The following is a 27,138-nucleotide window of genomic DNA, read 5'->3' on the forward strand; positions in this document are numbered from 1 at the left end:
TTCACCACTGACACTCTGCTTTAATGTGGTGTTCTTATCAGTATTTTATATCCATCTCCAAATTTCATAGCTTTTGACAGTTTTGGGAACATGTGACAAGTTTGCCTACCAAGCACAAAGGGATGGCAAATTATTGCAAATTAATTCTCAAGTCCCAGAATAGACTTCTCCAAGATGTTCATATTGCACCCAGTAAAACTACAAACACCTCAGAGAGTATGGACACACATATGCTCAGTATCATCTAATAGACAGATCTGCTTGAAACACTAAACAAGCCAGAAGATCTTAGATCAGAAAAATCTAATTGTAAATATTTAATTCCTTGCAAAAGTATTTCACTCAGTTTTACAGATGCTTACAGATTGCCCATAGACTGCATCAGCTGGTTTTCCATTGGAATCCAAGCCACCATGGACATAGGAAGAATTCTTTCCATAAAATCTGTAAAAGAGGGAATTTATAGATTAAGCCTTGTTGCATTAAAAATTGAATCATGTTACTGGTCTTCAGCAGACAGTATTTTACTATAAAAATACTATATTTGAACTAAGTCTTATTAACAGCACACAGTCAAGATTGCTCAGTCCAAAATTTCAGCGCAAGCAAATCCAAATTCCTATTTGCAAGTATTTGTTCTTCAAAACCAAAATTCTTCAGTTTTCCTACTGCAAGGTGCAGAGTTCAGCACAGAAGAGAATACTCTCACTGAACAGGCCCTCGAGTTTTCTGCTCTTTTAAAAGAATTCAAGGGGTGTCTAAAGTCACCTAGCCAGTTCCAGGTTCTCTGGATAGGTTTTAGGAAGACAGTACTCTGGAATCTGTCGTCTTCCCTATGGGTCGATACTCAATGATACTCAAACCACTGGTAGAGGCTCAAGACACCAGTTTTGACATACAACTGTATTCTGGAAAGTGGCCTCTAGAAACAGCAGGGTTCATGTTTATTGCTTCAGTGATTTCTAGATCAAAATTTGCTCAGTTAAAACTCTCTTATCCCAATTAACTGCTAACCCTGTAAACTCACCTTAGTATATAAAAGTCAAGTTGAATTATTTCTGGCTTAGACACTTCCAACAAAGAATCTGTAAGTGGAACTTGGTTCTGTTGACTGCCAATTTTACAGACTTTTCCTGATCATAATTACATTAGATTGGTTTTATTATACTCTTAAGAGGAAATAGAATTATTTTAAACAAAAAACTGAACAAACCATGCCAGCCCCAGTACCACTATTTACCCAAGCAGAGCTCCACTGACCCTAAAGGACACCAAATGACTGCAGAAAGCCTATAAAGACTGTTTTTTTAAAAAGGTTCTTAAACACATCTGCATGCTGACTCTCAACCACAGCCTAGAGAAGCTTTAACAAAACCATATTCTGCTGGAATATGCAGTTCCATCAAAATTGAAATCCCTTGTGAAAGGTTTTTGATTTTGCCAAAGCTTTGTTTTGGAAGAAAAAAGTTCTGACAACACCCATTTCAAGATGTTCGGAAGGAAACATTTTGACTTTTTGTTTTCAAACAACATTGTTTTGAAAATTTTATATCGTACACAAGTTTTGACTAAAAAAGAAACAAAATGTTTTAATCAACCCAAAACAATTTCTTCAGATTTTTTTTGGGGGGGGGGGGGGGGGGGAAGAGTTTAGAAATTCGTATCTTGAAATCCTTTGCAAAATGAAACTTCCATTCTATACATAGCTCTAGTGGAGACATTTAGTATTTATTTTAATTTTGACACGTACCACAACTCATCTTTAATTTTCCTTCTAAAGTCAGCAACCTAGTATGCAGGAGCAACGTCACAAGAGTGAGAATGTGGTGATTTACAGACAGAATAGGATCATCTTTAAGAGATGGGGGGGGGGACCCACAAAAGAGGCCTGTTTCAGTCAAAAGTACCTTGACACTTCCCATTCAAAGTGCTGCTAAGCAGAATCAGTGCCACAAACTACAAAAAAACTTTGCCTCTCATTTTCTTTGTACAATTTGCCAAGGCTACCCTGTTTCCCCGAAAATAAGACAGTGTCTTATATTAATTTTTGCTCCCAAAGATGCGCTAGGTCTTATTTTCAGGGGATGTCTTATTTTTCAGAAATGAAAAATGCCTTATTATCGGTGGATGCCTTATTATCGGGGAGGTCTTATTATCGGGGGGATGCCTTATATTACAACGAGAGGCAAAACTGTAAGTAGGCCTTATTTTCGGAGGAGGTCTTATTTTCGGGGAAACAGGGTATTTCTGAGAAATACTTCCTAGACACTTGGATGGCTTGACAACCCATTCAGTTAAGTGAAGAGCTTCTCCTGGCAAGTGAAGGACATACATCAATTTCTGTAGAAATTCAGCTTTTTAAAAGAGTTCTTGACACTAGTAATTGCAAAATAAACTTCTTAAGTGTGAGCCAATGCAATGCAGTCTTATGAGATGGCAGCAAGCCTCGCAGCTTCACACTGCTGCCTAGGATAATTAGCAAGACGTAGGTTAGTTTAACTCCTGCTATTCAGAACTCTCTGGACAGCAGCGAAACTGACAGGACGCATGCGAATATGTCTCTGGTGCTGCTGTTTTGGAAAACTATGAACAGCAGCACATGCAGGCACTAACGTATTCGGGAAGACAGCCAAAAAAACCCCAGCTAAAGTAGCAGGAAACACCCGTCTCCACCATTAGAGCCATCAGGAAGTTCTATGATTTGGGGAGCAAAAGAAGAGCTCTTTCTTCTGCCCAAGAGACAGAACCACCAGTATGGTCCACCACAGCTCCCTGCTAAGGATCTTATCAGCCTTTTCCAGCAGCTGGGATTGGTGCTAGGCTTTGTAGGATCCTGGTGTGCTCCTCTCCCCCAAGCCCAAAGCTCATCTTCCATATCAACCTAGTCCTTTGGCTAGCAGGTGCCATCTGGCAATATTTAGTCAAGTCCTGGTTATAAACTATATTCAGAGGCTATTTTATTAACCTAGAGACTTAAAAGATACTAATGTGCAAACTACAGGTGAAACTTACATTTTATAGCTTCTTCTACTATTTGCTAAAATAGCAGCAGCATTACAGAGCAGAGAATTTTGCCAGCAGGTACAAGTTAGATTAGAATAAAACCCCTGAGAATATGCAGTGAACCGGACTAAATGAGTGGGTTAGCTGCTCTGCACACTTGTGAACAATTCTAAATCATCTTCACCCGATACCCAGTGACATTTATGCATGAAGAGGATTTCAGGATTGTGAGAGTTCTTAGCTTATGTAGTGTGGTAAAGCCTAACCCCAAGCAAGCATAAGTCTCCCAATGAATGATATATTTATTATCAGGGTGGACCTATTTAAGTCAGCAAGCAGGAAACCCTAATTTAAATAATTGATTTTAACCTTATTTAGCATTTGCGCTGGTTTTTCTAAAGAAAGGTTAATTTTCACTGGTTGGTATAACCATTAAAATGTGTTCATTTCCAATCAAATATACTAAACTTGGCCTTTACACTTCATGAGTCTTTTTGCTAACATGCTAACAAAAAGAAGGTTATGGGGTGACTATCACAGTTTATAACTAAACTACATGAGAAACAAAAATGTGATTGATAATAGGCTCTTCAATTTAGCAGACAAAGGTGTAACAAGATCCAAGGGCTGCAGAGTGAAGCGAGACAAATTCAGGCAAGAAATAAAGCACAGATTTTTATCAGTAAGGGTAATTAGCTACTCGAACAATTTACCAAAGACTGTGGTGGATTCTCCATTACTGGTGATTATCTAGATGGGATGTTTGTCTAAAAGAAATGCTCTAGTTCAAACAGGATTTAATTCAGGAAAATTCTATGACAGGCGTTATGCAGGAGGTCAAACTAGATGATCACACAGCAGACTCTTCTGGCCTTATAATCTAGGAATATACAGGATGATGAGCAATAATTGCTTAAATAGATGTGTATAGATATACGATAACATACATTTTTACTTTATGTTAGAAATGCATCATTCATCAGTTTATTTACTAGATAATGATTTCCCTGAGCATGTGTGTCAAACTGCATTTGAATGGAAATTGGAGTTCAGTTAAAAGTGTACAAAATTCAAAAGGGCCCTGCTTTATCTTGAATAAACTAGTCCAAAGGAAAATATTCTCTCTGTACCTGTTAGCTAACCTGAAACCCAAAGTAATCAAGACCAAAAAAAAATTTCCGCAGAACAGAAACCAGAAGTAGACATGTAAATACCAGCATTCATTTCATTGTAAAGCTGAAAATATGGATACTTAATGCAATATGTGACATTGTGACAGTTATAAAACTTGAGTTGATCTCAAAAGTTAGAGATTTTTCCTCTGATTCTGCATATAATTTAAAATTCCAGAACGCTTTAATTCCTTACACTTTTGGAGCAGGTCAATGATATAATGTGCCTTTTAAAAATTATTTTAATGGATTAAATTCAGTTTAGGCCTTAAAATAGGTTGCCATAATTTCCGATTTAATTTTCAACAGGTTTATTTTAATTTAAATCTTTTTAAAAAAAGAGATATTCATTTTTAACCAACCTTGTTATGATACCAAGTCTTACGAATGAGACCTGAATGAGTAAAGAAGCTTCAGACTAACACCAAACAGAGCAGTTCTCAAAATTTAAGCACTGACAATTAGAAATACCTTAGACAAATAAAAATGGTCTGCCGTAACCTTTACTTTTATCTTCTATTTGGTCGCAGCTGGGAGTGAATTAATTTAATGTAAGATTAGCGTCCACCCAGCACAAGTATCCAAATCTTGCATCTGGCAAGCCAAAAGGAGGGCACAGGTTTGTTATAAACTGTAACATACATGCAAAGAAAAACAAAGTGAAACATTAAGACGCATTACCTGTGCAGGTAGTCTGGCGCTTGATTCAGCAGAGTATAATACTGCCTCACAAATTCCCGCCCGACCAGCAGGGGACTTGGCTTCTCCATCACCATTTCTTTGGTCAACTGAAAACTGAAGAACAAAAGCTCCATGAAAATTTAGCTCACTATTTTGTTGTACATATTGAGACATGAGACAACATGAAAGTATATAATTACAATGAAAAACAAACACTATGATTAGTTTTAACACAATGTTATCCACTTAATTCATACGGATATACTATCAACTTTTTTTACTGGGGAAAAACAACAGCGTGAACAACTAGATTTTTGTTCCATTTCATTTCAACAAGAAAGAGTTTAAGTATCCTAAATTCCCACATACCCTGGTAGCAAGCATACAAGAAAGATTCTTCAAGAGGATTTCCTAAGCGGTTAAGTCATTCACAGCAGATTCAAGGTCTATTTACCTCACCTGACTTCACAATAAGGACACTCTAAAGTTTGAAGCCTATGCTACTGTATTAAGACCATTTTAAAAAAGGTCAGTCCAACCCATTTTTGTCAACAGCACAAAACTCCTACAGGACTCTAATGCAGTTCTAAACAATCTCAAATTTAACAGGCATACTGGACTGTATTAAGGTAGCCTAATGAACAAAAGCAAACTCCTTCCTTCCCACCCCTCTTCCCTCACTTAGCTGATCACGTGTCAGCTAAATCCAACAGATAAGTCAAATGAGTTACAGCGTACCCAGCTTAGGGCATAGACTGTCTATTTACCTTTTATTTAATCCGACTGGATCAATAATTATAAAAAGAAAATCTTTGCTGCTAAGAGAGATTCACAAAACATCCAGCTTCGAAATCTTAATGTCTAGGTCAGTCTAAAAAAGGACTCCAAGAACATGTGGTCCCTATGTGCTTCCCCTCAATTATTCACATAAAAACGGTGCAGATTATAAATCAATGCCAGAGTTTTCTGGCTCCCAGTACTGGAGTTCACGCTGGGCGACTGTTGCTTCATACATCACCATTACAGAGATGGGTACTGGGATGGGCGCTTGGTTGACAGTTTTGTTGTTGTTGTTGTTGTTGTAAGGCAGAATACATGACAGCTGGCTCTACTGGCCCTGCACTGCAGTCAGTAATAAAAACCTAGCAAACATTTGTACTAAACCAAGCAGATGTTACCCAAAAGGCATATGAAAGACACTTTCCCCCAATGTTCAACACCCTAATCCCTTCTTCCTGCGGCCAATCAGGGTTTTAGAAATGTGCCATACCTGCCCCACACACCCATCACTCAACTTGAGCCTCAACAGTGAGTTTTAGATTGGTTTCATTCTTTTAAATTTGTGCTACTAAAAATAGCTTCGGGGCTGGAATCGGGTCTCCTCCAACAGCTTGAAGGGGCCATAACAACCTCCTAGGGAATTTCTCCAGCACAAAAGCAGCACAGAACCAACAACGGCAGCCCTACTCTGCCCTCTGGCATAATGCCATCGTGGGGGTATACAGAGAGAGAAAATAGCCTCTGAATAGTCTATAGATGGTCAGGCAAGGCTGCCCTAAGTCAGAACAGCCTCAGGACCTGCTTCAACCTTATTCTGGAGGCTACACCAGCCCAGGAGGTAGCCCAGAATTGGAGTGGTACATAGCCACCTTTGCCCTCTTACCTGGGCTACATCTTTTGTGCCGCACCTCTGAAGAAGTACAGCACAGCATCTCAATCTTAGGCTGTGTCTACACTGCCACTTTCAGCACTAAAACTTCAGTCGTTCAGGGGTGTGAAAACACACCCCCCCAGTACAATTATTGCCGGGAGCCGTGCTCCCGGCGATAAAGTTACCACATCTCGTTCAGGGTGGTTATTTTTTTATTGCTGGGAGAGCTCTCCCACACTGATAAAGCATGACTATAACATGGGCAGTGTAGACAGACTCTTAGTTTTGTTATTTTAAAGTGACAACCAATTGGAGTCCATCATAAACCAATTCATTAGAAATACTCTGAAAGCAAAAGTCAATAGCGTCGGTGTTTGACTTTAAGGACATGTTACTTCAAGTGCATCCTAAAAATGCTGGATTCACATGTTCTAATAAAAGCTACGCGCAAGGAAGCAAGTCATTCAAAAGATGAAGAAAACTACAAACAGACATACAAAATTTGATTATTAAGGGATCATAATGGTCCCATTCTCAGTAGGACACGTCGTTATCAAGATGCCCTGATATTAGCCAAGCGTAAGTTTTGCACAAGACTCAGTCTTCTATAAAGAGCCGGGCCGGAGGGGGATGGAGGGAGGAGGAGATCAAAAAAAGAAACAGCAAGAGATGGTCTCGAGAGACAGAATTCTAATGAACAATCCTGAACAGAAGCCGCTTGACTCTCAAAAACAATAATCAAAATCAAATCCAAGCCTACAGAGTTTTTTTACATTCACATACATAAAGTATTGCTCTTGCCTTTAATTGTATGCCGTCTCATTTTGGGCCAAAGTCTCCGCTCTGCTCTGGCAACCCAATGGGGATGGAAAGCCAGCTGGGTACTCCCCATATGTAGAATACCCAGGGAAACCAAGCTAATATAGCTGGCTCTGATACCTGCTCCTGAACTTTTCTTCCCTTCCCCCTGCATCCAGAAGCCCAGTGCACCCTTGAGACAGCAGAACTGCCCCAAATTACCTTCAGGATTCAGGAGTGAAAAAAAATTACTGATTTCCCTGCCCAGATGCACTATGCCCTGTTCCAGCATACCAGAGGATCCAGTCCTATGCTGCCAGAGAAGAGTGTTTTTGCCCAAATTATAGGCAAGAAGCCCCATCAAGCTTACAACGTGTGGCAGTCTAATGGTCTGTAACGAAGATAACACCAGAACAATTTAGTAAGAGGCAAATACTGATGGTTTCCAGTATGCACATAGGCATGCAAAGGAAATTATGGCCACAGTAGAGGATGTAGCAGATACACAAACAGTAATTTCAAACTCCAAAAAGAAAAACAGGGAACTCCTGAATATCACAAATTCCTAAGTCTACCTTCTCAGATTCTTTATACATTTCAGCTTTGTTCGTCTGATAGCCCACAAGAGGCCTCCTCCTCTACAGGAACAAAACCATGCAGATGAGTTTTATTCTCGGTTTGGTAGGACTTATGAATAATACTTAAATGTATTATAGTAGCACTCAAAAACTCAGTTGTGACCAAGATGCTACTGGGCTAGGTACTATGAAAATGTAGGAGACAATCCCTGCCCTGGAAGACAGACAGACAAACGTACGTTAGGGAACAGGGATACAACGTACAAGCAAACTAATATGGTGATGCTTGATACAGCTGTGTAAGTTACACATTTAGTTGTTTAAATTGGGGTGGAGAAGGGTGAACAATGACAAGGATTGAAGCAGCATGAGGGGGTTGGAAAAAGGAAAGTGGGGGAACAGCCATGCTAGGCAGTGAGGATTCTGTAGACCCCACATCTGAGATAAATTTTAAGGAATTGGAGGATAAGAGAATGGCTGAACAGATTGTATCAGGAGTTTTGCCTACATAGGCAGTGGTGTGGGAGAGACTGCAAAAGTGTTTAAAGTGACAGTCTTACTGATGGGCAAAGGCTGGAAACTTTTACAGACTGAAGGAGGAGCATGGCTCAACACTGTGGTGTTACTAGATCAGCTAGGTAAAGTAGAGTTAAGTTGTAAAGGGCTATTTAAAGATGACCTACAGAGGATTAAAACAAGATTTGTGCTCTCTTCCCCCACCTCCAAAATGTATATAAAGAGGTCTAATTTGTGACTTAAGAAACATGTTCGTGTTTTACCTTAGCAATATCAGGAATGCCAAATCCCGGAAAATAAGATTTGACATGCCCCGGAGGATACATATTTGTGAGCGCCTGCTCCTTTTGTTGAAAAGGCTGGTGTATAAACCCTTGGACACAAAACAAAAAACACACACATCCTTTCTTCAAGGTCCTACAGGTAATGGTGTTAAACAAGAACTAAAACCAAAATCAGGTTCTCTCAAAGTTGACTGAATAGCTGTCAGACTTGATATAAATTTCAGGAGTTCTGCAAGTCACCACAGACCAAGGAAGCTGCACATATCTGGCCCACGGACACACTCAGATTCTGTAGACTCAGAATTACTTTTTTTTTTAAATGAAAGTTTCCAACCATGATGGTTATCCAAAAAGCCTTTCAAACGTGAATCATGTGTATAGATCCAGCTCCCCATCCACTATTAATTTAATTGGGTCCTTAATTTCATTGGGTGAAAATTCTAAATCCCAAGGATGACACTGCAAATAGTAAAGGGGGGGGGGGGAAAATGCATTAACTTGGCGGAACTACAAATGATGAAAAATAGGAGTAAAGTCCTTTAAAATACCCACTTTAAGAAAAGAGGCAAGATTTAGTTACTGCACAGATCACATGGTGATGCTGTAATAAACTCATGAAAATGATTGATTTTTTCATACCCATATCATTGTTTACATTTGTAAATGAGCTGGATACCATGTTAGTAGATGACCTAATACTTGCTTGTTTGCCTATAAGGCTGGTTTTTTTAGCACACAAAAGATTTGGGAATACCCACATATAGGGCCTGATCTAACTCCCAGTGACTCAATAGGAGACTTTTCACTCACTTCAGTGGAAGCTGAATCAGACACACAAAGATAACCGTTTTATAAAAACCATCTATTGCTTTCAGAATGGAAGTCCAAGTTGGTACACTTTTGTTTCACAGCGCCATCATGACCTACCACAGAATTTGACAGTCCCAAATCCAACAGAATATACTGTACAAAAACCACAATCATTTTATCAGAATCCTTCGCCCCCTTTGATGTGTATCTTTTTCCTTTCATAGATGAATGTTTCCTAGCTACATTCAGCCACTAGGGTTCACATTACTTTGCATGCTGCTGTGTTAAACTGTGCCACTACTACACTGAAGACAGATTTCCACCTCTGCTAATCAAAGATGGATTTTATCATACAAATACCAAACTAAATTAGCACAGGGCAATTTTAATTCAATACTTACTACTTAGTTCTGATATAGACTTTTTATATTTACTGCTCTCTTTTTTTTTTTTTTTTTTTTTTTAAATCTGCTTAATAAGTGAAAAACCAAACAGGATCTAATCAGTGCACAGCAATCTGTTTTTACTCCAGTTGCACCTGCTGCTTTTCTACCAGCAACCATCTGCTCATGTTCTCCAGCCAACAACCTGAATGATACAAACCTCATTTCTCCAGAAAGAATATTGCTCCACACCACTCAAGAATATATTACTATCATTATCCTATGGTCAAGGAACAGGATAATGTAAACATGTATTTTATACTGTCCACACCACAGTAGCATCTGAGTGCCTGAGTTATCACACACCCATCTTTTTGGCAGTGGCGACGAGGGAGAGGGCCTTAAGAGAAGAGCTGGAGACCGAATGATTTCCTAACATTCATTCACCTTACTCCCAAGTGTAAGGAATAACTTATTAGGTTACTCTACTCCAACATAAAACTAACAGGTTAACTACATTCTGTATACTGCTCCCAAAATTTAAATCCTAGCCATTTATTAAAGCAAGAGATTAAATTTAGACAAATACCTCAGCTAAACTGGTCTTCACTTGGTTGATGGAAAATTCCATCATCTGTTATAATGATACAACTTTGCAGAAAATCAGTGATAGTCACTGAATTTCCAAAGTACAGTTATGTAAATTAAAAATTGACTTATGCAAACAGTGCATTCAACAAATTAAGATTTAGAGTCACAACAACTCATGACCATATCTAGACTATGATAGATAGGTGTTCTTTCAGCTTAGTTTGAGCTAAAACTGAATAGCATTTTCAAACGCATTCACCCAAATTACTATATAATCAAAATAAACTAACCTGTGCTTTTAAATGACCCAAGACAGAAGTTATAAAATTCAATGCGAGTCCTAGTTGTGTCACATTTCCTCCAGATATCCTTATCTCCTGTGCTCTATATGCAGAGTTCAGGTTCACAGCGAGGCCAGCTAGTGATCACTAAAGCCATTTAATCTGTCACAATGATCCCAGAGGGGTAGGTTCAACTGACATTTTAAATCAAAAGGATTCCAGACATCCCTTTTGAGGAGACTGCTGTTGTGTTTAGTACTACCAAGTGTGCTACCAGAAGGGTGCTTTACACAGCGGAAATCAAAACAAAGATGGGAAGAAATGGTTTCTAGAAACCTCAGGACCAGGCTACAGTCTTTTCTGAATAGCCTACCTTCACAGCCCCTTGTACCTTTATCTTCCACCTAACTCATCACTATGTCTTTTTGCCAACATTTCAACCTAAGAGAAAATATCTACCAAAATAACAAATCACTTCAAAGCATTAGTTTCTTTTGATGGGAAGATTTTGCAGAATAATGAAGTGAATAATCCTGCAGCAGTCTGATTCCCAATCTTCTACTGTTACCATATTTAAAAATAAAGACTCATCTGATATCTCCGTTACATCAGTCCGATTTTTATGACTTATTGTAAATTTACAGAATTCTGAGGAAAGCTGTCCCAAGCCTCTGTAACCACAACGTAAGTGTGTGCAAGGATTCTCACCACTGTCACACCACTTAAGTGACACCCACACTAGCCTTGAGAAAATACAACACATTTTTAGTTTTTACACCTCCATAAACTTATCTGGTTATAGAAGGGACATTCTGGCACCATGCACTCAATACGTTCTCCAGGTGAGGATTTTTGCAAACTTCAGGGTATGACTATAGTTACTATATACCCTAGCTCTTGACTGTGTTGGTAGTTCCTTAACTTCTATCAATTGCTACTTTTTGAAAGCTGAAGAATTGCTTAGAAAAAACCTGTACAGTAACAGAGATTTATAGAAGTTGTATACCCTATTCCATACTTGAAAGACACAGGATATTGGATATTTAAGATATAGTCATTAGGAATCACAACTGCAGTAATGAAGTGCCATTTTCAGATTTTTCCAGGTTGCTAAGTAACAGGTGAGAATGACCTGCTCATGTGAGAATGGCTCAGTATAAACAGTGATTTGTCAATATGACTGTAGAATAGCCTACACTAGAATCACAGTCCAACGTGAGTCCACCATGGGACGAATGAAAGAGAGCAAACATAGTAAAGAAACTTAATAGAGAAAATCCCCACCTCCCCCGAAAATGGACTAAACAACAAAATATAGATAACTATTCATGAAAGCATAAATATTCCATTCTGTTAGCTTCTGCTCCCAAAATCTTTTAGATGGATCCATTTGGCTTTGTTTGCTCAAATGGGGGGGGGGGGGGGGGAAGAAGCAACAAGTGGGTACCTGTGGAAAACTATAGTGTTACAAACACTACAGATCAGATAGACAATATGGTACAAGCAGGATAAACCTGCATCTCTAAGTGAAATCCAGAGCATTGGTCTCCTAGCCGGTGAAGCATATCATTAGGACAGCTTGTTCTGAAGTAGAATAAGTAATGTGAACTTTTCAAGGAAATGCATATTTAAACACTAAAAAGGTAACAAATACTGAGGTACAAGAGATCAGAAAGAATGGGTAGGCCACTAAACTCACCCTCAACTACCTGGGGAAAGAGGCTATTAAAAGAACAGTTTTTGTTGACAATCAAGACTGCAAGCACTGGTAGGGGCCAGCACCCAGTGAAGTTCAGGTACAGAAATCTTGACGCATTCGTTAAAATCAGTAACATGGGCAATTAATGTCAAAGTTCTGTCTTCCATGAGTTGGGGAATAACTACAGTAGAACCTCAGTCACAAACACTTTGAGAATGGAAGTTGTTTGTAACTCTGAAATGTACATAACGCTGAACAAAATGTTATGGTTGTTCTTTCAAAAGTTTACAACTGAACATTGACTTAATACAGCTTTGAAACTTTACTATGCAGAAAAACTCTGCTTTCCTTTTTGTTTTAGTAGTTCACATTTAATACAGTACTGTATTTTTGTGTTTGTTTTTGGTCTCTGCTGTTGCCCAATTGTGTACTTCTGGTTCCAAATGAGGTGTGTGGTTAGTCTGGTCAGTTTGTAACTCTGGTGTGCTACTGTACTCGCAAAGATAAAGGGAGCCTTTTTTATTATTATTATAAAAGTGAACCATTTAGGTATTAAATTTCAAAACAAGAACCCTAAATGAAAAAGAAAGCCTTTATATAAAGGCAGATCGAAAGCAGAAAGCATTATAGGAAGTTACCTGTTTATAGACAATAGCACTGTTTTGTACTTTTACTGTATGGGAGAGCGTGAGAAAGTCGTACATGCTGGCCTTCCAAGCATGGTCAGTTTACAGTAAAGCCGACAGACTGCAGCAGCTGAATGGGCACAAACTGCTCTATTGCCTCTAAAGATATAATAAATCAAAAACCTCATCTCTTCGGAAGTAGGTGCACAAAGCTAAGTGATGGGATGTCTGATGCAAGGTCTTTTGTCCCTGAATAATGGAATTTGTAATGAGTTACAGTGACTGGTATTTTAACTGTTACATTACTTTCTCCTGTGAAACCTAAACAACAGCAGCAGGTGAACCTCAGTCAACCCAGCATAGAGTAATTAAAAAGTGTACAGTGCTAATACAATTAAGTGGATTATGGTTACTAAAGGACATTTTAATTCAAAATGTAGCTGTACCTAACAAAAAGTTGACTTACTTCAGCCAGCCATGCACTAGGTCTGCAATAAACTCTAGTCACTGTTGGAGAGGGAGGCCACATAACTTATGGAAGGGTGGTAGCACAGCCTACTGGACAGAGCAATTGACTGGGATTCAGGAGATTTGAGCTCTATTCCAGGCTTTGACACTGACTGCTAGCTGATCCTGGGCAAATCACTTCACTTCTCTGTGCCTGTTTCCCCATCTGTAAAATGGGGATAACAACTTACCTCCTTTGTAGAGAGCATTGAAAATCTGATGAAAAACATTATATATGAGTGACGTACTATAGCAGCTGGGGGGCAGAGGTCTGAACCAGAGGCATATTTCCTGGTTGAAATAATATAGCCAAACCATCATGACAGGAAAACATCTAAATTTTTAAGAGTCCTTGAAAAATCCACTTTGTACCACACAGAAAATTTTTTTAGAGGGATGCAACTTTTTTGCTCAATGACATGCTAAAAAGTTCACATGTAAAAAACATGCAAAACAGCTCAAAATTAAGTTTAAAGTTAGCATTGCCCAGACCAATACTTGAAAAAAAATACACATACACACGCGCACACACACACTCTCTCTCCACCACTTGCCAATGGCAGAGGGGAAACCTTTCCAGACAGGCCTCTACACAATACTAATAAATAAGCCACAAACTTCCTAAATGACTTGTATTCTGCAGAAGTTACATTTCTAGTCTCATTGTTGATAATAAACCTTTCCAAAGGCGAACCAACAGTAAATAGATGGAGCATTGTCAGCCAGTTTGTAGACAAAATCCAGTGCCTCTGCTGCTGTTCATAGTTTTGCCAACCAGCAAGCGCTAAACTAACTAGTGCTTTTCGTGGCTGCTATTTAGAATCAGAGCAGTAGTGGATCAAGAATGTTAATTTCATGCTATAGAGGCAGGCACAGGAGGATGTTCATAAGAGAAGAAACCCCAGAATATGAAGGATAAGATAGAGTAGTGGAGACCTGCTCCCCTCAGAGAAGACTAGAAGCTCTTGGCAGGGAAGAAATTAAACAGATCAATCAATCAATTCTTACCCTACCTGCAGCTAGGAGCATGGGAGGGTGCAGCTTTCACTCTAGCACCACACCTACTAGCTAAAGGCAGATATTAAAGAAGTAGTCCCACATAAGTAGGGCTCAGGGAGAGAAACTTGGTAGAAATCCCAACTTTCTCCTATTATCAGCACCTGAGGATAGCAGGGCTCAAGGTTTCTCATTAAGATGTTGCCCTTGGACCCCACTGACTGAGCTTCCTCATGACATTTCATAATGTTCTCTGCCTAATAGGCATCTAGTAAGTTTTTCATACCCTGGCCCAAACACCACATTGCTATACAGTGCTGCTGGAGATACTAGGGGTATTGGGGGGTTATAATATTTCAGTGAAAGAACAAGGACTAACCTACACAGAGTTCTTCACTTTTTCAGAAGAATATACAATAGGTTGGAAGCTAGCTTCCCTATATTGCTGGAGTCAACAAGAAGCATCACTCAGCAGGTGAACACAAGAACCAGTCTCAAAAAAGAACAAATCTATTTAGTATTTTCACCAGAAGGTAATAAGTTTTAAAATTTACCCTTGCAGATCTGGATACAAGGGGGTCAAATAAAGGGACACCATGCGAGTTAAAAATTAAGTGCTTGGTATAGAGAAGATGGTTTTGATTTTACTTACATTCTAGACAAAAAAATTCAGACCCAATTTATTTCACCATTTATTTGTTTTTTTAAACTCCTGCTGGAATCCTGCACCACTGCGTAATGCATAATTTGCACAGAATTAATGTTTCCTGCAGAATTTTATTTTTTTCCCCAGTACTCCTGCCTGGCAGCGGGAGCCCCATTATTCTGTGTTATTTTGATATATAAAATATGTAGAATTTTAAAATACTGTATGCAGAATTTTTAGGCAAATTCTCCCAGGAGTACTTTTTGTCCAAAATGAGGTGTACCATGGACTAAGCAGTTTCACTTTCAGGTTCTCCTGCTACTAGCACAAGATTGTACCACATGTTGCAAACACTACTGGGTAATGTTTGTTTGTTTTTACTGGCACATCTGCCTGTAAACTCAACATGAAAACAGATCTCCAACCCTACTTGCCTTCTAAATGCACAGAAATGCATAGCTTCAGAACATTCATAGACATTTCAATTACCATTAGGTTTTGTAAAATCCTAGGACACAATGCCCTCTCCCATCCCCCCCACCCAAAATGCTGGTCCTAGTTCAGGCATAGGAAACTTCTGATCTGTGGTACTGGACCAGTGCCTGCAGAAGTTTACTGATCCTAAAACCACTTGTATTGATTCTCTAGTGCAGGGGTGGGCAAACTAAAGCTTACTTAAAGTAAACTTGCAGTTTAATAAGACAGTCAGGTGCAGGGCCGGCTCCAGGCACCAGACGAGCAAGCTTGTGCTTGGAGAGGCAGATTCTAAGGGGCGGCATGGCCTTTTTTTTTTTTTTTTTTCCCGGGTTCGCCGCCCCAGCCGCCCTCTAGCAGGCGGCAGCGCGGAGGAGGGGGAACACCCTGCTGGGAGCGGGCTGTGCACTCTGTCTGCCCCAGCCAGCAAGACCAGCAGGGCAGCCCACATCCTTCCCCGCCCGCAGCGGCCCCCCTCCCAGCAGGCAGCGCAGCGGTGAGGGCCGCGTGGCGAGCGCTCCACTGAAGCCCTGGCCACTCCCAGTCTCTCTCTCCCCCCCGCTCCCTTCCCCTCCCCCCGCTATCTGGGGCACATCTGCAGCGCAGGGAGTCCCCCTGCACCCTGGCTCCGCCCCCTGCTTTGCCACTCCGGCCGTGCCGCAGCTTTGTTTTTTGTTTTGCTTGGGGCAGCAAAAAAGCCAGAGCCGGCCCTGGTCGGGTATAACATCTGGGTGGGGAAATTGCATGCAGGGCCATGAATGTAAGGCTAGGGAGTGCAGTGTGCAGGAAGGGGCTCAGGGCAAGGGGTTGGGGTGCAGGAGGGGTGAAGCAGGGGCTCAGGGCAGGGGGTTAGGGGTGCAGACTCCGACCCAGCATTGCTTACCTCGAGTGGCTCCGGGGTGGCACCAGCAAGCAGCAGGACTAAGGCAGGCTCCCTGCCTGCCCTGGCCCCATGCCAAACCCCAGAAGTGGCCAGCATGTCCAGCAGTGGCTCCTGGGGGTGGGGTGGGGCAGAACAGGTAGCTCCACCATGCTCTGCCTTCACCTGCGGGTACCACCCCTAAAGCTCCCATTGACTGTGGATCCCCGTTCCAGGCCAATGGGAGCTGCAGGGGGCGGTGCCTGCAGGCAAGGGCAATGCACTGAGCCCTCTGCCTCCAGGGGCCACAGAGACGTGGTGCCAGCCGCTTCCAGGAGCGGCGCAGGGCCTGGGCAGGCAGGTAGCCTGCCTGAGCCCTGCTGCGCCATGGGGCTGGCAATTCCATAGGCTGAACTGAAAGCCCTGATGGGCCACATCTGGCACGCAGGCCGTAGTTTGCCTCCCCTGCTCTAGTGTTTCTAGTCCTGACAGTTCACAAGATATTTGAAGCATGAGGTATCAGTTTATTAAGATAGTCAATATTTCCTGTGTACCATGTGCTAATTTAAGTACTTCAATACTCCTATAAGTCAGCTTTTTTCAGTGTTTGTACCTTTTCTGCAGTTCCCTCAACCAACCAAAGTGAGAGTGGCTATTGCCATAATAACCAGTTGTTTTGACAGGCAAGAGCAGCTTCAATGGCTCAATGAAGAGAAGAAAAATCATTCATCATTAGGTCCACAATTTTTCCATCTGGATTCATTGGGCCATTGCAGCTTCTTCTAAATATAGACAGGTCTTATTTCAGTCCTGTTTTATTGTTACCACAAGTAACCCCTCAGATTTCACTTTAAGAGGGAACTAAGTAGCAATACAAATGTTAGGGTTAAGTATGAATGCTATGAGAGATTGACAAAATTAGCATTGGACAAGCATATGGAAAAATCGTTTTAGTATGTTAGGCAACATGCACACTTTAAAAAAAAAGCAGGTTATCCTGAGCATCTTGCTCTTGTCCTCGCTTCAATGCTGGCATGACTTTAGACATGCAAAAAATGTTTTTGCCATTTGAAAACAGGATTCCAGAAGTTTTGAAATGGGTGTGTGACAGTCTGTACCCTATATTCACCCCTTTTACAAGATTATGATAAATTTTGTGCAGGATGTGCTTTGTGAGATCATTTGAGAGAGTGATCATTGTTGTCCTGGAGGGATGTGTATGGCAGCATTGTGTGAAGTGTTGTGGAATTCTACTGTGATGTTGCTGGGACATGTTCCAGGTCTGGAGAGCAGTCGTGGGCCAGCTCCACGGAGACAGGGGGTGGCCGACACCTCAGTCAGGTGTCAAATGGAGTCTGGTGGACCATCCCATGGTTGAGTGGCTGTTCTTTGGCAGGAAAGAAGGTGTAGGAGGGGGAGAGAAATCTACATTGTGACAAAAACAGATTGGGGCTCTCATCACAGATTGTCTCCTGGACCTCAGCTAGGGATGATTCTTGAAGAGAAAGAACTACAAGGGAGAGCAGATGCCCCAAATTCTCTCTTCCTTTCTCTCTCTATTCACGGCATTGACAAGACCTGAGGAACAAGGAAGCTGCACTGGAATGGGGGAGTGATTCTGACTGAAAGACATTCAGCCAGTAAGACTGAAAAATGTAGTGAGAGACCTTTGCTTTGAATTCACTTTGCTTGTTAAGTTAGGGATTAGTTGCATTTTACTTGTAGTCACTTAAAATCTATCCATCTGTAATTATTAAATTTGTTTCATTTAAAACAGTATGTTTAGGAAACCCCATTTGGGATAACTGGATTTGTGCAGATCATTTTCTATTAATAAAATGACAGACTTTACATGAGTATGCATTGTCCAGGAGAGAGCTAGATAGTACAAGACCCAGACTTTCCCCAGAAGTGTGTGACTTCGACTTTCCTAGTGTTGTTCTGCAGTGTAATTCATGAGGGGCTGGCTATAGCACCCATACAATACAACTGGGAGTAATATGCTAGAGACTGTTTGGGCAGACCAGGAGTGGTAGCTCTCAGAGCAAAGCAATGTAAAAGGCTCCCCATGTTGGAGAACTGAGTAGAGACAGCTGTTCATCAGTTCAGATTGTACCCTGGGTAACTTCACAGTGCATAACACTGTTTTTTCCTTCATCTAATAGTTAGCACAATAGCATTAATAAATTAAATTGGAACCAAAGTGGTGTGGGATATGACCGAAGATACAAGATAGTGACCAAAGTTAAGAGGGTGATTTTAAAGGGTAATCTTAAGCATATTGTTCCAAATGTGTAGGATATTGAGGGTGGCTCCAAAAATATTTTTAAAAGTTGGGGGGGCGGGGGGGTATGATTCAGAAGAGTTTGAGAATGCCTCCTGTAGTATCGGACGCATTCATTTAATAGTTTGTGTTTAATATCTGACCTCTCTTTTCCTAGTCAGGGCAGCTGGAGACATTTCCAACACAGCAGCTTTAGTTGAAACAATTCTGACTGATATTTTAATCCAATGCTAAAGACTTTCAATACCAGTCAATTAAAATGTATGTCAATAACTGTACACACGCCCATACTTTGCGAAAAAAGTCTTATTACATAAATGACACCAAAGATGAAGTGCAAGGAACGCAGAAGCTGACACGTACATGCACAAGGCAGCATCACTTGTCATAAGATCGGAGAACTACTCCATTTTAATCCACCTTCTGACTTCTCTTCAACTTCCCACCTGCCATGTCACTTAAAAATACGCAGCGAAAAAGGCTTGGGTTATGTCATTGGAAAGCTGCAGCAGTTAGTTTACAAGTGTTTCGTAACTCATCCAACAGGGCCTGTCATGTGTCAATTTCAGCAGCTCTTGCTCAAAGTCACCAAGGTTAAAGGCCAAAAACCAAACAACTATCCCTATAGTTTAAAAAACAAACCTGAGGGTTAGTTTCTCAAACTGGGACTTTCTTTAACCAGTGTTCCTGTGTATAATTTGGTATACACAATGTGCAAGGGGAAAGCACAACCTCAATTAGCATGCGTTTTCAGTAGAGTTCTCAACTATCTTCAGCAGGTGACGTTCTAAAGCCATTGAGGTGTTTTTCTGCAGCATGAACTGAAATGTTAATAGGAAAAGGTTTTTTGGTCTAAATTTCAGCCTTAAGAATGCTGTTTGATAACACTGAGCTAAAGGAGGTAAACTCAACAGTGAGTCTTTAAAGTAGTTCACATTATTTCTAGGAACCTTTGTGGAAGTTTGAGACTAAAGTGAATTTAGTTATTTCCCTTGAGAGCGCTTGTAGCCTGGTTTGGTACTTTAACAAACAGATAAGAACATCATGACTACAGTTCCTAGGCAAATAATGGACTTTAAAATTAATTTTCAGAAATTTTAGTAGATTTTAAAAACAGATGAAGTTTAAATTTGTGTCATTACTATTCTTGCCAGTCACCATCTAAAGTGATACCATGGCTGCAGCAGAATGGACAGATAGTTCACTAGTCCTCAATTGGCTATTATACAAAAAAAAAAAAAAATGTCCTCTTATCACTAACAGACACGATAAGACACTATTTTTGTACCTTTATTAGTTTTGCTGCTTTTGTGTCTGCCCAGGACCATGAAAGGGTGTATGCAAAGGGTTCTTTGCTATGTCATTCCACATTAGGGCACCTACAAAAGATTACCAAATGATTTATGTCTTGCCAGGGAGTTTGGGCATGTCAAGAACACATGGAAGCAAAGAAAGGGAAAATACTTGCCACATCTTCTAGCTTTCAAGTTGGTTACATTAAGTTTTAATGTAAATTTGCCAAGTCAGACACTGAAGGTTTCCCCATCTTCCAACTAAGCTAAGTCCTTATGATAACCGATTTAATCAAGAGACTTGAAGTCTATTATTTTCTAACATCTTCTAACACAGGAAAATAAGTAAATGGGTATATTTTGCATGCTTACATGTTATAAGATATTTATAAATTGCTCTTAAGGCATATTAATCTGAGGGATACATTTTAAGGTTTAAAGCACTCTGATACCTGGGAACATAGATGTATGAATTCCCCCCCCCACACACACACACACACTAGTATTGCTCTGTTTCAGGCAGCTCTTTAGTTATCCAACTACTTAAAGGAAACTTGCAGCTTAATAGGACATTCAGGTGTAACTGGGTAGAACAAGCAGCTGCACTTTAGACATTTTGCTGCAAGTCATGACTGGATTTTACTTCAAGTCAGAGAAATGCACAGTATCTTCTGAAAGATGTGAAGTGTGAACATTCTACCACAGTCAACAACTGCCATATACATCTGAGAATCTAAGTCTGTCAGCAAATATGCAGTCTACTCTCATCTTCCCTGAAATCCTATTTGAGAACCTAGCATGTTTTCTTAACCCCTTTTGCCCATGAATAAGTGAAGTGACTGATTTAGTGTACAGAAGATGCAATTTTCTAGAGGAGAAAGTAAGCCTCAATAGCTGAAACACGGCTGAGAAGATGTGCATAATGGCCTAACATACATTCCAAATGATTTTATTTATACCAGCTAGAAGTTACAATGTTCAGGGCTTGGTAGCCTCTACATTTCCTAAAGCGGTCATTTGTCTGTGAAAGGATAGGCCTGACAAAATAGCAGACTGGAAACATAGCTGTTTTTGCAGCAAACACTCCTCACATCCATATAGGAAGATGCCACTTCCTTCACATGGAATACATAATGCTTAATGCAGATGTCTCACCACACAGATAACATCCACATACCAAAAAAGAAGAACAGGAGTACTTGTGGCACCTTAGAGACTAACAAATTTATTAGAGCATAAGCTTTCGTGGACTGCAGCCCACTTCTTCAGATGGCTTATGCTCTAATAAATTTGTTAGTCTCTAAGGTGCCACAAGTACTCCTGTTCTTCTTTTTGCGGATACAGACTAACACGGCTGCTACTCTGAAATCCACATACCAGTAATTCCAAGTACAATCCTACAAACGAACTCTATGGAAGGCATCCAAAGTGATGAACAGTAATGCAGGTAGGGCTTTCACAATCAAGTCAGTCTGGGGCCTCGCAAGTGACTGGGCACTCTTCAGACACACTATTCTATACACCGTTCTGCATTTAATCCCAGCTCCACCATTGTCTTGCTGTGTGACCTTGGATAAATCATTTAATGCCAGAGAGGAGAGTGTTACCCCATCTGCAAAGGAGGGGTGAAATTTATCCTCTTTTGTATGATGCAGAGATTTACAGGTGACTAAGGCTACACAAATGCCAAGTATTATCCTCTCCACGGGTGGGTATTTTTCCATGCCACCTTAACCCAGGAAGAAACTCTGCAGCCTAGCTACCTCATGTGGGCATTTTCCATATTTGATAGAAAACACAGGCTATGTAAAGCACAGAACAAAGCTTGCAGCTTTGTATCCAGCCTCACACAATGAAGTTTCGTTCTCTTCTGTTTGGGTCCCTCCTCTGAACTCCCCCTCCCCCTTTTAAATGTTTGCTTTCAGCGAGAACACTATTATCCACGGTTCCAACAACGGTTACTCATTTCTACAGCGTCACTCCTTTCCGTAGGGCGAGAGGCAGGTTCTGCTCACATCCAGGATGCCAAACACACAAGGGCTTTCAAAGCAAAGGAACCGCTTCGTGAAACGGTTTTGCGGTTCTAGCCCAAACTGCTCGGGGTTTACTGTCCCCACAGACAGCGCAGGCAGCCCCCTTCTCCGGCCTGTGTGCATGGGGCACTCTGAACCCTGCAGGTCAGGAAGCTGTGGGAGCCCCGGCCCCCCACCGTCCTCCTCCCTGAGTGAATTACAGCCCCGCCGTTCCCATAGACACCCCCCCCCGTGACCTATAGCCCCGCGCCCCACACCGTTCCCAGTCACCACATCGACACCCCCCGTGACTTACAGCCCCGCGCCCCACACCGTTCCCACAGTCACCACATCGACCCCCCCCGGTGACTTACAGCCCCGCGCGCCCCCCCCCCGTTCCCACATACACCACCCCGACCCCCCCCCCGGTGACTTACAGCCCCGCCCCCTCCGTTCCCACATACACCACCCCGACCCCCCAGTGACTTACAGCCCCGCCCCCCCGTTCCCACATACACCACCCCGACCCCCCCCAGTGACTTACAGCCCCGCCCCCCCGTTCCCACATACACCACCCCGACCCCCCCCAGTGACTTACAGCCCCGCCCCCCCGTTCCCACATACACCACCCCGACCCCCCCCAGTGACTTACAGCCCCGCCCCCCCGTTCCCACACACACCACCCCGACCCCCCCCAGTGACTTACAGCCCCGCCCCCCCGTTCCCACACACACCACCCCGACCCCCCAGTGACTTACAGCCCCCCCCGTTCTCACACACACCACCCCAACCCCCCCCCAGTGACTTACAGCCCCGCCCCCCCGTTCCCACATACACCACCCCGACCCCCCCCCGTGACTTACAGCCCCGCCCCCCCGTTCCCACATACACCACCCCGACCCCCCCCAGTGACTTACAGCCCCCCCCCGTTCCCACATACACCACCCCGACCCCCCCAGTGACTTACAGCCCCGCGCCCCCGTTCCCACATACACCACCCCGACCCCCCCCAGTGACTTACAGCCCCCCCCCGTTCCCACATACACCACCCCGACCCCCCAGTGACTTACAGCCCCCCCCCGTTCTCACACACACCACCCCGACCCCCCAGTGACTTACAGCCCCCCCCCGTTCTCACACACACCACCCCAACCCCCCCCAGTGACTTACAACCCCGCCCCCCCGTTCCCACATACACCACCCCGACCCCCCCCAGTGACTTACAGCCCCGCCCCCCCGTTCCCACATACACCACCCCGACCCCCCCCAGTGACTTACAGCCCCGCCCCCCCGTTCTCACACACACCACCCCGACCCCCCCCAGTGACTTACAGCCCCGCCCCCCCGTTCTCACACACACCCCCGACCCCCCCCCCCGGTGACTTACAGCCCCCCCCCCGTTCTCACACACACCCCCGACCCCCCCCCCGGTGACTTACAGCCCCCCCCCCGTTCTCACACACACCCCCGACCCCCCCCCCGGTGACTTACAGCCCCGGGCCCCCGCCGTTGGAGCTCCCCACGGGGCACAGACCGCCCCACACCTTGCCGGGCCTGGGGGGAGAGAACACCAGGTTCCTCCCGCCCTATTTGTTGCCCGTCCCGCGAAGAAGCTCCGGCCCCCGCGGCTCAGCCGGCCTGGGCGAGCCCGGCCCGCGCGTGTCGGTGACGCCGGGAGCGGGAGGGAGCGCAGCCGCCCCCCTCCCGGCAGCCCGAAGGAGAGGCCGCGGCCGGGCCCCTCCCCCATTACCTGCGGACGGAGCGGGACTGGAGCAGGAGGCTTCGCTACAGGCCGGCCGGGGAATGGAAAGACCTCACGCAACGGCGTGCTCACCCGCCGGCTGCATATATCCGGCGCGCAGCCTAACCTCGCCGCAACCCGCCAGCCAATCACTGAGCGCCGCACTTCCCTGCTCGGACGCCGTTTGGCCAGTGCTGCGAAAAAAGGGCGGTGCTTGTTTGAGTGGCAGCCAGCCCACCCTATCCCACTGCCTTGAGGCAGGCGGCCGTTAATGTGAGCGACGTAAGTACCAGCCAACAGACGTTGTAGTTTCAGCCAGAGAGGTGGGACAAAGCTCAACCGACTCCCCCGCTGGCCAATGAGGCGACGCACCTCTCGCTATTAGGTGAGAGTTGGAGGAGGCGGGGACTCGGATGCCCTAGTAGCGTGGTTGAGCCGTACAGCGGCGTCCTTGAAATCTAGCAAGGTAAACCCCGTTTTAGATAGGGGCGGCACTCAATCCGGCACTGAGCGCGATAACCAATTAGGCAGCACGACTGGGCGTGACTGACAGGCCGGAGACCAGAGCCTCTTAAAGGGAAACGCACGACTAAGAAAGGGGCTGCCCTTCCCCAGCCAGCAGACAGCGCCCCCCTGCTGGAGGGAAGGGCCGCCTGCTCCCCATCCCGCCCCAGGCTGCTGCAAGCCCACTGAGCCCGCCACGGCTATCCCAGCCCGCAGCACCAGGGCCCAGGCCTCCCCCAGCCTCCTGGGCGCCAGCAGCCCAGGCCAGTGGCCCCTGCCCCCTTGGCTCCAGGGGACCCTCTACACAGCCAGGGGTCTGCACGGCCCCCCGCACGGCCCCGTCACCCGCCGACCCCGCCACGTCCAGCCCCCGGCCCCCCGCACGGCCCCGTCACCCGCCGACCCCGCCACGTCCAGCCCCCGGCCCCCCGCACGGCCCCGTCACCCGCCACGTCCAGCCCCCGGCCCCCCGCACGGCCCCGTCACCCGCCGACCCCGCCACGTCCAGCCCCCGGCCCCCCGCACGGCCCCGTCACCCGCCACGTCCAGCCCCCGGCCCCCCGCACGGCCCCGTCACCCGCCGACCCCGCCGCGTCCAGCCCCCGGCCCCCCGCACGGCCCCGTCACCCGCCACGTCCAGCCCCCGGCCCCCCGCACGGCCCCGTCACCCGCCGACCCCGCCGCGTCCAGCCCCCGGCCCCCCGCACGGCCCCGTCACCCGCCGACCCCGCCACGGCCAGCCCCCGGCCCCCCGCACGGCCCCGTCACCCGCCGACCCCGCCACGGCCAGCCCCCGGCCCCCCGCACGGCCCCGTCACCCGCCGACCCCGCCACGTCCAGCCCCCGGCCCCCCGCACGGCCCCGTCACCCGCCGACCCCGCCACGGCCAGCCCCCGGCCCCCCGCACGGCCCCGTCACCCGCCACGTCCAGCCCCCGGCCCCCCGCACGGCCCCGTCACCCGCCGACCCCGCCACGTCCAGCCCCCGGCCCCCCGCACGGCCCCGTCACCCGCCGACCCCGCCACGTCCAGCCCCCGGCCCCCCGCACGGCCCCGTCACCCGCCGACCCCGCCACGTCCAGCCCCCGGCCCCCCGCACGGCCCCGTCACCCGCCGACCCCGCCACGGCCAGCCCCCGGCCCCCCGCACGGCCCCGTCACCCGCCGACCCCGCCACGTCCAGCCCCCGGCCCCCCGCACGGCCCCGTCACCCGCCACGTCCAGCCCCCGGCCCCCCGCACGGCCCCGTCACCCGCCGACCCCGCCACGTCCAGCCCCCGGCCCCCCGCACGGCCCCGTCACCCGCCACGTCCAGCCCCCGGCCCCCCGCACGGCCCCGTCACCCGCCGATCCCGCCACGTCCAGCCCCCGGCCCCCCGCACGGCCCCGTCACCCGCCGACCCCGCCGCGTCCAGCCCCCGGCCCCCCGCACGGCCCCGTCACCCGCCGCGTCCAGCCCCCGGCCCCCCGCACGGCCCCGTCACCCGCCGACCCCGCCACGTCCAGCCCCCGGCCCCCCGCACGGCCCCGTCACCCGCCGACCCCGCCGCGGCCAGCCCCCGGCCCCCCGCACGGCCCCGTCACCCGCCGACCCCGCCGCGGCCAGCCCCCGGCCCCCCGCACGGCCCCGTCACCCGCCGCGTCCAGCCCCCGGCCCCCCGCACGGCCCCGTCACCCGCCGACCCCGCCACGGCCAGCCCCCGGCCCCCCGCACGGCCCCGTCACCCGCCGACCCCGCCGCGGCCAGCCCCCGGCCCCCCGCACGGCCCCGTCACCCGCCGCGTCCAGCCCCCGGCCCCCCGCACGGCCCCGTCACCCGCCGCGTCCAGCCCCCGGCCCCCCGCACGGCCCCGTCACCCGCCGACCCCGCCACGGCCAGCCCCCGGCCCCCCGCACGGCCCCGTCACCCGCCGACCCCGCCGCGGCCAGCCCCCGGCCCCCCGCACGGCCCCGTCACCCGCCGACCCCGCCGCGGCCAGCCCCCGGCCCCCCGCACGGCCCCGTCACCCGCCGACCCCGCCGCGGCCAGCCCCCGGCCCCCCGCACGGCCCCGTCACCCGCCGACCCCGCCGCGTCCAGCCCCCGGCCCCCCGCACGGCCCCGTCACCCGCCGACCCCGCCGCGTCCAGCCCCCGGCCCCCCGCACGGCCCCGTCACCCGCCGCGTCCAGCCCCCGGCCCCCCGCACGGCCCCGTCACCCGCCGACCCCGCCACGTCCAGCCCCCGGCCCCCCGCACGGCCCCGTCACCCGCCGACCCCGCCACGTCCAGCCCCCGGCCCCCTGCACGGCCCCGTCACCCGCCGACCCCGCCGCGTCCAGCCCCCGGCCCCCTGCATGGCCCAGTCACCCGCCGACCCCGCCGCGTCCAGCCTCCGCACCCCTGCATGGCCCAGTCACCCGCCGACCCCGCCGCGTCCAGCCTCCGGATCCCTGCATGGCCCCGTCACCCGCCGACCCCGCCACGTCCAGCCTCCGGCCCCCTGCACGCCGAGAACCCGCCGACCCCGCCACGTCCAGCTTCCGGATCCCTGCATGGCCAGCCTCCCGCTGGGCCCCGGCCTCCCTCAGCCTCCAGATCCAGCACAGCCCAGTCACCCGCTGACCCTGCCTCGCTCAGCCTCCGGACCCCTGCACGGCCCAGTCACCCGCTGACCCCGCCACATCCAGCCTCCGGACCCCTGCACGGCCAGCCTCCCACTAGGCCCAGGCCTCGCACGGTCTCCATACCACAGTATGGCCCACACAGGTGTT

The 27,138-nt window shown here is 47.1% G+C and overlaps 1 protein-coding gene across 3 annotated transcripts in view; it reads right to left on the bottom strand.

The window, feature by feature from the left end:
- The window catches only part of G3BP1 (G3BP stress granule assembly factor 1), a 37,180-nt gene extending 13,197 nt beyond the window's left edge, over window positions 1-23,983 (bottom strand). For 2 of the 3 annotated variants that reach the window (XM_054037898.1, XM_054037897.1), the window contains exons 1-3: window positions 23,894-23,983; window positions 4,857-4,970; window positions 363-444 (exon numbers count right to left, since the gene is read on the bottom strand). In XM_054037898.1, coding sequence (XP_053893873.1) covers window positions 363-444; window positions 4,857-4,951 — 177 coding nt within the window. In that variant the 5' untranslated portion in view covers window positions 4,952-4,970; window positions 23,894-23,983. Of the gene's footprint in view, window positions 1-362; window positions 445-4,856; window positions 4,991-23,893 lie in introns of those variants that run through there. The other variant, XM_054037896.1, reaches the window with a different exon arrangement.
- Window positions 23,984-27,138: the final 3,155 nt, after the last annotated feature.

Source organism: Malaclemys terrapin, chromosome 8 (genome assembly GCF_027887155.1).
Source record: "Malaclemys terrapin pileata isolate rMalTer1 chromosome 8, rMalTer1.hap1, whole genome shotgun sequence".
Classification (NCBI taxonomy): Eukaryota; Metazoa; Chordata; order Testudines; family Emydidae; genus Malaclemys; species Malaclemys terrapin.